At 46.8% G+C, this 15,963-nt stretch overlaps 1 protein-coding gene across 1 annotated transcript in view; it reads right to left on the bottom strand.

Annotated features, from left to right (window-relative positions):
* LOC140467204 (peptidyl-prolyl cis-trans isomerase FKBP5-like) overlaps nucleotides 1-15,963 on the bottom strand; it is a 150,982-nt gene that overhangs the window by 68,958 nt on the left and 66,061 nt on the right. Inside the window, exon 2 of the mRNA XM_072563415.1 lies at nucleotides 225-369. Coding sequence (XP_072419516.1) covers nucleotides 225-369 — 145 coding nt within the window. The remainder of the gene's footprint in view (nucleotides 1-224; nucleotides 370-15,963) is intronic.

Below are 15,963 nucleotides of genomic sequence, written 5' to 3' on the forward strand. Positions count from 1 at the left end.
AATCAGAGGGATTGAAACAGAATGTAATGAAGGAGAGCTGGTCTTGGTCAGGCAGAGGGAGGCTGACTTTGGGATTTCCAGGGGTATCTCCACCAGAGAGATGCTTCTGAGATCCCAAGGGCAAAAGTAGGTGAGCAGAAAGTTGAGGTCAGTGAATGTCGTAGGTTAAGGTTGGGCTGAGATTTAGCAGATATAAACGACCATCACTTACATTTAGCACTTACCTTTACCCAGATCAAAGACAAATTGCTCTTTTCTTTCTCTACTTGAATCAAATATTTTTCCATTTAATAGGGTCCCAGTGTAATGGACAAATACTTTATCACCTATCATTGGAGTCTCTTTATCATTGCCTCGCTTCTTGACAACCTGTAGGAACAAAATAACACGTTATCGCATCACAAAGACAGTGACTCTGCGAACTAAGATCGGAATATTGAGCTGTCAGTGTTACTAAAACTGGGACCTCTTGTTGATTCAGTCTACTGTTGCTTTTGCATCTTTGCTGCCTCACATGACAAGTTACTGAGCTCCATTTTGTGACATTTATCATCTTCCACAGTTGCATGGTGGGAAAGCTGAGCAGCGATGTCAAGTTAAGAGCTGCTATTATTTGTATGAGGGAGGAAAGCTGCAGTGATGCAAATGTTTAGTTCCAGCAGCGTTGTTGTAAATATGGTTTCAATGCTGAACTTTACCTCTGCAACAACATACGTTGTAAAATCCAAAACTCTAATAAGGCTGAATACTTAACTTAAAGTGACCATCATAAATTTTGTTTCAAAATCCTCGGAACACCAACTAATGCCTGCCATGAGCTAGATGTAACAAACAGCAGAGAGCACTGTCACACTGTGTATTTCAAACACCAGGGAACACTGCCACATGGCATACTTCAAACAACAGAGAATGCTATGATACTGTGTATTTCAAATAGCAGAGAGCAATGTCACACTGTGCACTCCAAACACCAGGAAACACTGTCGCATTCCTTACATAAAACACCAGAGAGCACTGACACACTGTATTTCAATCACCAGGGAACACTGACACACTGTGTACTTCAAACACAAGGGAACACTGTCATACCGAGTAATTCAAACCCCAGAGAACGTTGACACACTGTGTACTTCAACCACCAGGGAACACTCTCACACTGTGTACTTCAATCCCCAGGGAACACTGTCACACTGTGCACTTCAAACCGCAGAGAACACTGTCACACTCTGGAATTCAAACATCAGGAAACACTGTCACACTGTATAATTCAAACACTAGAGAACACTGTCAACCTGTATACGTCAAACAATGGGGAACACTGTCATACTATGTACTACAATCCTCAGGGAACACTGTCACACTATGCACTTCAAACACCAGAGAACACTGCCATACTGTATACTTAAAACACCAGAGAACACTGTTACACAGTGTAATTCAAACACCAGGGAACACTGTCACACGGTGTACTTCCATCCCCAGAAAACACCGTAACACTGTGCAGTTCGAACATGAGAAAACATTCTCACAGTGTGTGCTAAAATCCCTAGAGTACACTGTAACACTGTGCAGTTCAACACCAGAGAACACTGTCACACTGTGTATTTCAAACCTCAGGGAACACTATCACACTGTGTATTTCAAACACAAGGGAACACTGTCACATGGCGCACTTCAATCCACAAGGAACACTGTCACACTGTGCACTTCAAACACCAAGGAACACTGTCACACTGTGCACTTCATATATTAGGAACACTCTCACACTGTACACTTCAAACAACAGGGAACACTCTCACACTGTGGACTATTAATCCCCAGTGAACACTGTCACACTGCGTACTTCAATCCCCAGGGGATGCTGTCATACTGTGCACTTCAATTCTCAGGAAACACTGTCACACAGTCTACTTAAATCCCCAGGGAACACTGGCATACTGTGTACTTCAAACACGAGGGAACACTCTCACACTGTGCACTTCAAACACAAGGCAACACTGTCATACCGCGTAATTCAAACACAAGGAACACTGTCATTCTGTGTACTTCAAACCCCAGGGATCACTGTCATACTGTGTACTTGAAATGCTAGGGAACACTGTCACACTGTGTACTTCAATCCCCAGGGAACACTGTCACTCTATGTACTTCAAACAACAGGGAATACTGTCACACTGTGTATTTCAATCAAAAGGGAACACTGTCACACTACATAATTCAAACGCCATGTACCACTGTCACACTGTGCACTTCAAACACCACGGAATACTGTCACACTGTGCACTTCAATCTACAGGGAACAGGGTCACACTGTGTACATCAATCCCCAGGGAATGCTGTCACGCTGTGCACTTCAAACACCACGGAATACTGTCACACTGTGCATTTCAATCTACAGGGAACAGTGTTACAATGTGTACATCAATCCCCAGGGAACGCTGTCACACTGTGCACTTCAAACACCAGGGAACACTCTCACACTGGGCACTTCAAACACCAGGGAACACAGTCACACTGTGTACTTCAATCCCCAGTGAACACTGTCACACTGCACTTCAATCCTCAGGAGACACTGTCACACGGTCTACTTGAATCCCCAGGGAACACTGGCACATTGTCTACTTCAAACACCAGGGAACACTGTCAAACTGTGTACATCAATCCCCAGGGAACGCGGTCACACTGTGCACTTCAAACACCAGGGAAGACTGTCACACTGTGCACTTCAAACACCAGGGAACATTCTCACACTGTGCACTTCAAACAACAGTGAATACTGTCACACTGTGTATTTCAGTCAACAGGGAACACTGTCGCACTGTGTAATTCAAACGCCAGATACCACTGTCACACTGTACATTTCAATCACCAGGGAATACTGTCACACTGTGTACTTCAATCCACAGGGAACAGTGTCACACTGTGTACTTCAATCCCCAGTGAACACTGCCACACTGTGCACTTCAAACACCAGGGAACACTGTCACACTGTGTCCTTCAATCCCCAGGGAACACTGTCACACTGTGTCCTTCAAACACCAGGGAACTCAGTCACACTGTACACTTCAAACACCAGGGAACACGGTCACACTGTGTACTTGAAACGCAAGCGAGCACTGTCACACTGTGTCCTTCAATCCCCAGGGAACACTGTCACACTGTGTACTTCAAACACTAGGGAACACTGTCACACTGTGTACATCAATCCCCAGGGAACGCTGTCACACTGTGTACTCCACACACCGGAGTCATTTTCACACTGTGTACATCAATCCCCAGGGAACACTGTCACACTGTGCACTTCAAACACCAGGGAACACTGTCACACTGTGTACATCAATCCCCAGGGAACGCTGTCACACTGTGCACTTCAAACACCAGGGAACACTCTCACACTGTGTACATCAATCCCCAGGGAACACTGTCACACTGTGCACTTCAAACACCAGGGAACACTGTCACACTGTGTACATCAATCCCCAGGGAACGCTGTCACACTGTGCACTTCAAACACCAGGGAACACTATCACACTGTGTACTTCAAACACCAGGGAACACTGTCACACTGTGTATATCAATCCCCAGGGAACACTGTCACACTGTGTACATCAATCCCCAGGGAACACTGTCACACTGTGCACTTCAAACACCAGGGAACACTGTCACACTGTGTACATCAATCCCCAGGGAATGCTGTCACATGGCGCACTTCAATCCACAGGGAACACAGTCACACTGTGCACTTCAATCCCCAGGGAACACTGTCACACTGTATACTTCAAACACAAGGGAACACTGCCACAGTACGCACTTCAAACACCAGTCAACACTGTCACACTGTGTACTTCAATCCCCAGGGATCACTGTCACACTGTCTACTTAAATCCCCAGGGAACACTGTCACACTGTGTACTTAAATCCCCAGGGAACACTCTCACACTGTGTACTTAAATCCCCAGGGAACACTCTCACACTGTGAACATCAAACCCCAGTGGACACTGTCACACTGCACATTTCCAACACCAGAAACAGACTCACACTGTGTACTTCAAACCCCAGGGAACACTCTCACACGGTGTAATTCAAACAACAGGGAACACTGGCACACTGTGTACGTCAAACACCATGGAACACTGTCACACTGTGTAATTCGAACACCAGGGAACAGTGTCACACTGTCTACTACAATCACAAGGGAACACTCTCACACTGTGTACTTCAGTCCCCAGGGAACACTGTCACACTGAGTATTTCAATCTACAGGGAACACTGTCACACTGCGTACTTCAATCCCAAGGCAACACTATCACACAGTGTACTTAAAACACCAGGGAACACTGTCACAATGTGCACTTCAGACCCCAGGGAACACTCTCATACTGTGTATTTCAAATCTCAGCGAACACTATCACACTGTGTACTTCAAACACCAGGGAACACTGTCACACGGAGTACTTCAAACACCAGGGAACACTATCACACAGTGTACTTCAATCCCCAGGGAACACTGTCAAACTGTGTACTTCAAACACCATGGAACACATTCACACTGTGTACTTCAAACCCCAGGGAACACTCTCACACTGTGTATTTCAAACACCAGGGAATACTGACACACTGTGCACTTCAATCCTGAGGGAACACTCTCACACTGTGCACTTCAAACCCCAGGGAACACTGTCACACTGTGTACTACATACACCAGGGAACACTGTCACACTGTGTGCTTCAAATCCCAGGGAACACTGTCACACCATGTAAGTCAAACACCATGGAAAACTGTCACACTGTGTAATTCATACACCAGGGAACAGTGTCACACTCTCTACTACAATTGCAAGTGAACTCTGTCAAACTGTGTACTTTATTCCCCAGGGAACGCTGGCACACTGTGTATTTCAATCCCAAGGGAACTCTGTAACACTGTGTACATCAAACACCAGGGAACACTCACACTGTGTACTACAAACACAAGGGAACACTGGCAGATAGTGCACTGCAATCCCCAGTGGTCCCTGTCATACTGTGCACTTCAGACACCAGGGAACACTGTCACACTGCGCACTCCAAACCCCAGTGGACACTTTCACACTATGTACCTAAAACACCAGGGAACACTGTCACACTGTGTACTTCAAACACCATGGAACACTGTCAAACTGTGTACTTCAAACACCATGGAACACATTCACACTGTATACTTCAAACCCCAGGGAACACTCTCACACTGTGTATTTCAAACTCAGGGAACACTGTCACACTGTGCACTTCAAACACCAGGGAACACTGTCACACTGTGTACTTCAAACACCATGGAACACATTCACACTGTGTACTTCAATCCCCAGGGAATACTGTCACACTGTGTACTTCAAACACCAGGGAACACTGTCACACAGTGTACTTCAATCCGCAGGGAACACTGTCAAACTGTGTACTTCAAAACATGGAACACATTCACACTGTGTACTTCAATCCCAAGGGAACACTGTCACACTGTGTACTTCAAACACCAGGGAACACTGACACACTCTGCACTTCAATCCCGAGGGAACACTGTCACACTGTGCACTTCAAACCCCAGGGAACACTCTCACACTGTGTGTTTCCAAACTCAGGGAACACTGACACACTGTGTACTTCAAACACCAGGGAACACTGTCAAACTGTGTACTTCAAACACCATGGAACACATTCACACTGTGTACTTCAATCCCCAGGGAATACTGTCACACTGTGTATTTCAATCAACAGAGAGCAAAGTCACACTGTGTAATTCAAACGCCAAATACCACTGTCAGACGGTGCACTTCAAACATCAGGGAATACTGTCACACTGTGTACTTCAATCCCCAGGGAACAGTGTCACATTGTGTACTTCGATCCCCAGGGAACACTGTCATACTGTGTATTTCAATCCCCAGTGAACACTGTCACACTGTGTACTTCAGTCCACAGGGAACACTGTCACACTGGTTACTTTGATCCCCAGGGAACACTGTCATACTGTGTACTTCAAACACCAGGGAACACTGTCACACTGTGCACTTCAAACACCAGGGAACACTCACTCTGTGGACTTCAAACACCAGGGAACACTCTCACACTGTGCACTTCAAACACCAGGGAACACTCTACACACTGGGCACTTCAAACATCAGGGAACACAGTCACACTGTGTACTTCAATCCCCAGTGAACACTGTCACACTGCACTTCAATCCTCAGGAGACACTGTCACACGGTCTACTTGAATCCCCAGGGAACACTGGCACATTGTCTACTTCAAACACCAGGGAACACTGTCAAACTGTGTACATCAATCCCCAGGGAACGCGGTCACACTGTGCACTTCAAACACCAGGGAAGACTGTCACACTGTGCACTTCAAACACCAGGGAACATTCTCACACTGTGCACTTCAAACAACAGTGAATACTGTCACACTGTGTATTTCAGTCAACAGGGAACACTGTCGCACTGTGTAATTCAAACGCCAGATACCACTGTCACACTGTACATTTCAATCACCAGGGAATACTGTCACACTGTGTACTTCAATCCACAGGGAACAGTGTCACACTGTGTACTTCAATCCCCAGTGAACACTGCCACACTGTGCACTTCAAACACCAGGGAACACTGTCACACTGTGTCCTTCAATCCCCAGGGAACACTGTCACACTGTGCACTTCAATCCCCAGGGCACACTGTCACACTGTACACTTCAAACACCAGGGAACACGGTCACACTGTGCACTTCAAACACCAGGGAACACTGTCACACTGTGCACTTCAAACACCAGGGAACACTGTCACACTGTGCACTTCAAACACCAGGAAACTCAGTCACACTGTACACTTCAAACACCAGGGAACACGGTCACACTGTGTACTTGAAACGCAAGCGAGCACTGTCACACTGTGTCCTTCAATCCCCAGGGAACACTGTCACACTGTGTACTTCAAACACTAGGGAACACTGTCACACTGTGTACATCAATCCCCAGGGAACGCTGTCACACTGTGTACTCCACACACCGGAGTCATTTTCACACTGTGTACATCAATCCCCAGGGAACACTGTCACACTGTGCACTTCAAACACGAGGGAACACTGTCACACTGTGTACATCAATCCCCAGGGAATGCTGTCACAGTGTGCACTTCAAACACCAGGGAACACTATCACACTGTGTACTTCAAACACCAGGGAACACTGTCACACTGTGTATATCAATCCCCAGGGAACACTGTCACACTGTGTACATCAATCCCCAGGGAACACTGTCACACGGTGTACTCCACACACCGGAATCATTTTCACACTGTGTACATCAATCCCCAGGGAACACTGTCACACTGTGCACTTCAAACACCAGGGAACACTGTCACACTGTGTACATCAATCCCCAGGGAACGCTGTCACACTGTGTACATCAATCCCCAGGGAACGCTGTCACAGTGTGCACTTCAAACACCAGGGAACACTGTCACACTGTGTACTTCAAACACCAGGGAACACTGTCACACTGTGTACATCAATCCCCAGGGAACACTGTCACACTGTGTACTTCAATCCCCAGGAAACACTGTCACACTGCGTACTTCAAACACCAGGGAACACTGTCACACTGTGTACATCAATCCCCAGGGAACACTGTCACACAGTGCACTTCAAACACCAGGGAACACTGTCACACTGTGTACTTCACACACTGGAGTCACTTTCACACTGTATACTTCAAACACAAGGGAACACTGTCATACTGCGTAATTCAAACAACAGTGAATACTGTCATACTGTGTATTTCAATCAACAGGGAACACTGTCACACTGCGTAATTCAAATGCCAGATACCACTGTCGCATGGTGCACTTCAAACACCGCGGAATACCGTCACACTGTGCACTTCAATCCACAGGGAACAGTGTCACGCTGCGTACTTCGATCCCCAGGGAACACTGTCACACTGTGTAATGGAAACACAAGGGAGCACTGGCACATTCCCTACTTCAATCCCCAGGGAACACTGTCACTCTGTGCACTTCAAACACCAGGGAACACTGTCACACTGTGTACTTCACACACTGGAGTCACTTTCACTCAGTATACTCAAACACAAGGGAACACTGTCATGATGCGTAATTCAAACACAAGGAACACTGTCACACTGTGCACTTCAAACACCAAGGAACACTGTCACACTGTGCACTTCATATATTAGGAACACTCTCACACTGTACACTTCAAACAACAGGGAACACTTTCACACTGTGGACTATTAATCCCCAGTGAACACTGTCACACTGCGTATTTCAATCCCCAGGGGATGCTGTCATACTGTGCACTTCAATTCTCAGGAAACACTGTCACACAGTCTACTTAAATCCCCAGGGAACACTGGCATACTGTGTACTTCAAACACGAGGGAACACTCTCACACTGTGCACTTCAAACACAAGGGAACACTGTCATACCGCGTAATTCAAACACAAGGAACACTGTCATTCTGTGTACTTCAAACCCCAGGGATCACTGTCATACTGTGTACTTGAAATGCTAGGGAACACTGTCACACTGTGTACTTCAATCCCCAGGGAACACTGTCACTCTATGTACTTCAAACAACAGGGAATACTGTCACACTGTGTATTTCAATCAAAAGGGAACACTGTCACACTACATAATTCAAACGCCATGTACCACTGTCACACTGTGCACTTCAAACACCACGGAATACTGTCACACTGTGCACTTCAATCTACAGGGAACAGGGTCACACTGTGTACATCAATCCCCAGGGAATGCTGTCACGCTGTGCACTTCAAACACCACGGAATACTGTCACACTGTGCATTTCAATCTACAGGGAACAGTGTTACAAGGTGTACATCAATCCCCAGGGAACGCTGTCACACTGTGCACTTCAAACACCTGGGAACACTCTCACACTGTGCACTTCAAACACCAGGGAACACCATCACACTGTGTAATTCAAACACCAGGGAACACTGTCACACTGTGTAATTCAAACACCAGGGAACACTGTCACACTGTGTACTTCAAACCCCAGGGAACACTCTCACACTATGTGCTTCAAACGCGAGGGTACACTGTGACACTGTGTACTTCAATCCCCAGGGAACACTGTCACACTGTGTACTTCAATCCCCAGGGAACACTCTCACACTATGTACTTCAATCCCCAGGGAACACCCACACTGTGCCCGTCAAACAACAGGAAACACTGTCACACTGTGTAATTCAAACACCAGGGAACACTGTCACACTGTGCACTTCAAATCCCATGGAACCCTCTCACACTGTGCACTTCAGTCCTCAGGAGACACTGTCACACTGTATACTTAAATCCCCAGGGAACACTGGCACACCGAGTACTTCAAACTCCAGAGAACACTGTCAAATTGTGTACTTGAAACACAAGGTAGCACTGGCACACTCTGTACTTCAATCCCCAGGGAACACTGTCACTCTGTGCACTTCAAACACCAGGGAACACTGTCACACTGTGTACATCAATCCCCAGGGAACACTGTCACACTGTGCACTTCAAACACCAGGGAACACTGTCACACTGTGCACTTCATATATTAGGAACACTCTCAAAATGTGCACTTCAAACACCAGGGAACACTCTCACACTGTGCACTTCAAACACAAGGGAACACTGTCATACCGTGTAATTCAAACACAAGGAGCACTGTCATTCTGTGTACTTCAAATACCAGGGATCAGTGTCACACTGTGTACTTGAAAGGCTAGGGAACACTGTCACACTGTGTACTTTAATCCCCAGGGAACACTGTCACTCTATGTACTTCAAACAACAGGGAATACTGTCACACTGTGTATTTCAATCAACAGGGAACACTCACACTACGTAATTCAAACGCCAGATACCACTGTCGCACTGTGCACTTCAAACACCATGGAATACTGTCACACTGTGCACTTCAATCTACAGGGAACAGGTCACACTGTGTACATCAATCGCCAGGGAATGCTGTCACACTGTGCACTTCAAACTCCAGGGAACACTCTCACACAGTCTACTTAAATCCCCAGGGAACACTGGCACACTGTCTACTTCAAACATCAGGGAACACTGTCACACTGTGTACTTCAAACACCAGGGAACTCTGTCACACTGTGTACTGCAATCCCCACGGAACACTGTCACACTGTGCACTTCAAACACCAGGGAACACTGTCACACTGCGTACTTCAAACACCAGGGAACACTGTCACACTGTGTACATCAATCCCCATGGAACGATGTCACACTGTGTACTCCACACACCGGAGTCATTTTCACACTGTGTACATCAATCTCCAGGGAACGCTGTCACACTGTGCACTTCAAACACCAGGGAACACCGTCACACTGTGTAATTCAAACTCCAGGGAACACTCACACTGTGTATTTCAAACCCCAGGGAACACTCTCACACTATGTGCTTCAAACGCGAAGGTACACTGTGACACTGTGTACTTCAATCCACAGAGAACACTGTGACACTGTGAACGTCAAACCCCAGGGAACACTGTCACACTGTGTACTTCACACACTGGAGTCACTTTCACACTGTATACTTCAAACACCAGGGAACACTGTCACACTGTGTACATCAATCCCCAGGGAATGCTGTCACACTGTGCACTTCAAATCCCATGGATCCCTCTCACACTGTGCACTTCAGTCCTCAGGAGACACTGTCACACTGTATACTTAAATCCCCAGGGAACACTGGCACACCGAGTACTTCAAACTCCAGAGAACACTGTCAAATTGTGTACTTGAAACACAAAGTAGCACTGGCACACTCTGTACTTCAATCCCCAGGGAACACTGTCACTCTGCACACTTCAAACACCAGGGAACACTGTCACACTGTGTACTTCACACACTGGAGTCACTTTCACTCAGTATACTTCAAACACAAGGGAACACTGTCATGATGCGTAATTCAAACACAAGGAACACTGTCACACTGTGAACTTCAATCCACAGGGAACACTGTCACACTGTGCACTTCAAACACCAAGGAACACTGTCATACTGTGCACTTCATATATTAGGAACACTCTCAAAATGTGCACTTCAAACACCAGGGAACACTCTCACACTGTGCACTTCAAACACAACGGAACACTGTCATACTGTGTACTTCAAATACCAGGGATCAGTGTCACACTGTGTACTTGAAAGGCTAGGGAACTCTGTCACACTGTGTACTTTAATCCCCAGGGAACACTGTCACTCTATGTACTTCAAACAACTGGGAATACTGTCACACTGTGTATTTCAATCAACAGGGAACACTGTCACACTACGTAATTCAAACGCCAGATACCACTGTTGCACTGTGCACTTCAATCTACAGGGAACACTGTCTCTTCTGTGTACTTCAATCCCCAGGGAACGCTGTCACACTGTGCACTTCAAACACCAGGGAACACTCTCACACTGCATACTTCCATCCCCAGTGAACACTGTCATACTGTGCACTTCAAACACCAGGGAACACTGTCACACTGTGTACATCAATCCCCAGGGAACGATGTCACACTGTGTACTCCGCACACCGGAGTCATTTTCACACTGTGTACATCAATCTCCAGGGAACGCTGTCACACTGTGCACTTCAAACACCAGGGAACACCGTCACACTGTGTAATTCAAACACCAGGGAACACTGTCACACTGTGTAATTCAAACACCAGGGAACACTGTCACACTGTGTACTTCAAACCCCAGGGAACACTCTCACACTGTGTATTTCAAACCCCAGGGAACACTCTCACACTATGTGCTTCAAACGCGAGGGTACACTGTGACACTGTGTACTTCTACCCCCAGGGAACACTGTCACACTGTGTACTTCAATCCCCAGGGGACACTCTCACACTATGTACTTCAATCCCCAGGGAACACTCACACTGTGCCCGTCAAACAACAGGAAACACTGTCACACTGTGTAATTCAAACACCAGGGAACACTGTCACACTGTGCACTTCAAATCCCATGGAACCCTCTCACACTGTGCACTTCAGTCCTCAGGAGACACTGTCACACTGTATACTTATATCCCCAGGGAACACTGGCACACCGAGTACTTCAAACTCCAGAGAACACTGTCAAATTGTGTACTTGAAACACAAAGTAGCACTGGCACACTCTGTACTTCAATCCCCAGGGAACACTGTCACTCTGTGCACTTCAAACACTAGGGAACAGTGTCACACTGTGTACATTAATCCCCAGGGAACACTGTCACTCTATGTACTTCAAACAACTGGGAATACTGTCACACTGTGTATTTCAATCAACAGGGAACACTGTCACACTACGTAATTCAAACGCCAGATACCACTGTCGCACTGTGCACTTCAATCTACAGGGAACACTGTCTCTTCTGTGTACATCAATCCCCAGGGAACGCTGTCACACTGTGCACTTCAAACACCAGGGAACACTGTCACACTGTGTAATTCAAACACCAGGGAACACTGTCACACTGTGTACATCAATCCCCAGGGAACGCTGTCACGCTGTGCACTTCAAAAACCAGGGAACTCTGTCACACTGTGTACTTGAAACGCATGGGAACACTGTCACACTGTGTACTTCAATCCCCAGGGAACACTGTCACACTGTGAACTTCAAACACCAGGGAACGCTGTCACACTGTGTACTTCAATCCCCAGGGAACGCTGTCACACTGTGCACTTCAAACACCAGGGAACACTGTCATACTGTGCACTTCAAACACCAGGGAACACTGGCACACTGAGTACTTCAAACACCAGGGAACTCTGTCACACTGTGCACATCAATCCCCAGGGAACGCTGTCACACTGTGTACATCAATCCCCAGGGAACACTGTCACACTGTGCACTTCAAACACCAGGGAACACCGTCACACTGTGTAATTCAAACACCAGGGATCACTGTCACACTGTGTAATTCAAACACCAGGGAACACTGTCACACTGTGTAATTCAAACACCAGGGATCTCTGTCACACTGTGTAATTCAAACACCAGGGAACACTGTTACACTGTGCACTTCAAACACCAGGGAACACTCTCACACTGCGTACTTCCATCCCCAGTGAACACTGTCATACTGTGCACGTCAAACACCAGGGAACACTGTCACACTGTGCACATCAATCCCCAGGGAACGATGTCACACTGTGTACTCCGCACACCGGAGTCATTTTCACACTGTGTACATCAATCTCCAGGGAACGCTGTCACACTGTGCACTTCAAACACCAGGGAACACCATCACACTGTGTAATTCAAACACCAGGGAACACTGTCACACTGTGTAATTCAAACACCAGGGAACACTGTCACACTGTGTACTTCAAACCCCAGGGAACACTCTCACACTATGTGCTTCAAACGCGAGGGTACACTGTGACACTGTGTACTTCAATCCCCAGGGAACACTGTCACACTGTGTACTTCAATCCCCAGGGAACACTCTCACACTATGTACTTCAATCCCCAGGGAACACTCACACTGTGCCCGTCAAACAACAGGAAACACTGTCACACTGTGTAATTCAAACACCAGGGAACACTGTCACACTGTGCACTTCAAATCCCATGGAACCCTCTCACACTGTGCACTTCAGTCCTCAGGAGACACTGTCACACTGTATACTTAAATCCCCAGGGAACACTGGCACACCGAGTACTTCAAACTCCAGAGAACACTGTCAAATTGTGTACTTGAAACACAAGGTAGCACTGGCACACTCTGTACTTCAATCCCCAGGGAACACTGTCACTCTGTGCACTTCAAACACCAGGGAACACTGTCACACTGTGTACATCAATCCCCAGGGAACACTGTCACACTGTGCACTTCAAACACCAGGGAACACTGTCACACTGTGCACTTCATATATTAGGAACACTCTCAAAATGTGCACTTCAAACACCAGGGAACACTCTCACACTGTGCACTTCAAACACAAGGGAACACTGTCATACCGTGTAATTCAAACACAAGGAGCACTGTCATTCTGTGTACTTCAAATACCAGGGAACAGTGTCACACTGTGTACTTGAAAGGCTAGGGAACACTGTCACACTGTGTACTTTAATCCCCAGGGAACACTGTCACTCTATGTACTTCAAACAACAGGGAATACTGTCACACTGTGTATTTCAATCAACAGGGAACACTCACACTACGTAATTCAAACGCCAGATACCACTGTCGCACTGTGCACTTCAAACACCATGGAATACTGTCACACTGTGCACTTCAATCTACAGGGAACAGGTCACACTGTGTACATCAATCGCCAGGGAATGCTGTCACACTGTGCACTTCAAACTCCAGGGAACACTCTCACACAGTCTACTTAAATCCCCAGGGAACACTGGCACACTGTCTACTTCAAACATCAGGGAACACTGTCACACTGTGCACTTCAAACACCAGGGAACTCTGTCACACTGTGTACTGCAATCCCCACGGAACACTGTCACACTGTGCACTTCAAACCCCAGGGAACACTGTCACACTATGTGCTTCAAACGCGAGGGAACACTGTCACACTGTGTACATCAATCCCCATGGAACGATGTCACACTGTGAATGTCAAACCCCAGGGAACACTGTCACACTGTGTACTTCACACACTGGAGTCACTTTCACACTGTATACTTCAAACACCAGGGAACACTGTCACACTGTGTACATCAATCCCCAGGGAATGCTGTCACACTGTGCACTTCAAATCCCATGGATCCCTCTCACACTGTGCACTTCAGTCCTCAGGAGACACTGTCACACTGTATACTTAAATCCCCAGGGAACACTGGCACACCGAGTACTTCAAACTCCAGAGAACACTGTCAAATTGTGTACTTGAAACACAAAGTAGCACTGGCACACTCTGTACTTCAATCCCCAGGGAACACTGTCACTCTGCGCACTTCAAACACCAGGGAACACTGTCACACTGTGTACTTCACACACTGGAGTCACTTTCACTCAGTATACTTCAAACACAAGGGAACACTGTCATGATGCGTAATTCAAACACAAGGAACACTGTCACACTGTGAACTTCAATCCACAGGGAACACTGTCACACTGTGCACTTCAAACACCAAGGAACACTGTCACACTGTGCACTTCATATATTAGGAACACTCTCAAAATGTGCACTTCAAACACCAGGGAACACTCTCACACTGTGCACTTCAAACACAACGGAACACTGTCATACTGTGTACTTCAAATACCAGGGATCAGTGTCACACTGTGTACTTGAAAGGCTAGGGAACTCTGTCACACTGTGTACTTTAATCCCCAGGGAACACTGTCACTCTATGTACTTCAAACAACTGGGAATACTGTCACACTGCGTATTTCAATCAACAGGGAACACTGTCACACTACGTAATTCAAACGCCAGATACCACTGTTGCACTGTGCACTTCAATCTACAGGGAACACTGTCTCTTCTGTGTACTTCAATCCCCAGTGAACGCTGTCACACTGTGCACTTCAAACACCAGGGAACACTCTCACACTGCATACTTCCATCCCCAGTGAACACTGTCATACTGTGCACTTCAAACACCAGGGAACACTGTCACACTGTGTACATCAATCCCCAGGGAACGATGTCACACTGTGTACTCCGCACACCGGAGTCATTTTCACACTGTGTACATCAATCTCCAGGGAACGCTGTCACACTGTGCACTTCAAACACCAGGGAACACCGTCACACTGTGTAATTCAAACACCAGGGAACACTGTCACACTGTGTAATTCAAACACCAGGGAACACTGTCACACTGTGTACTTCAAACCCCAGGGAACACTCTCACACTGTGTATTTCAAACCCCAGGGAACACTCTCACACTATGTGCTTCAAACGCGAGGGTACACTGTG

This window comes from Chiloscyllium punctatum, chromosome 45, assembly GCF_047496795.1.
Source record: "Chiloscyllium punctatum isolate Juve2018m chromosome 45, sChiPun1.3, whole genome shotgun sequence".
NCBI classification, from domain to species: Eukaryota; Metazoa; Chordata; class Chondrichthyes; order Orectolobiformes; family Hemiscylliidae; genus Chiloscyllium; species Chiloscyllium punctatum.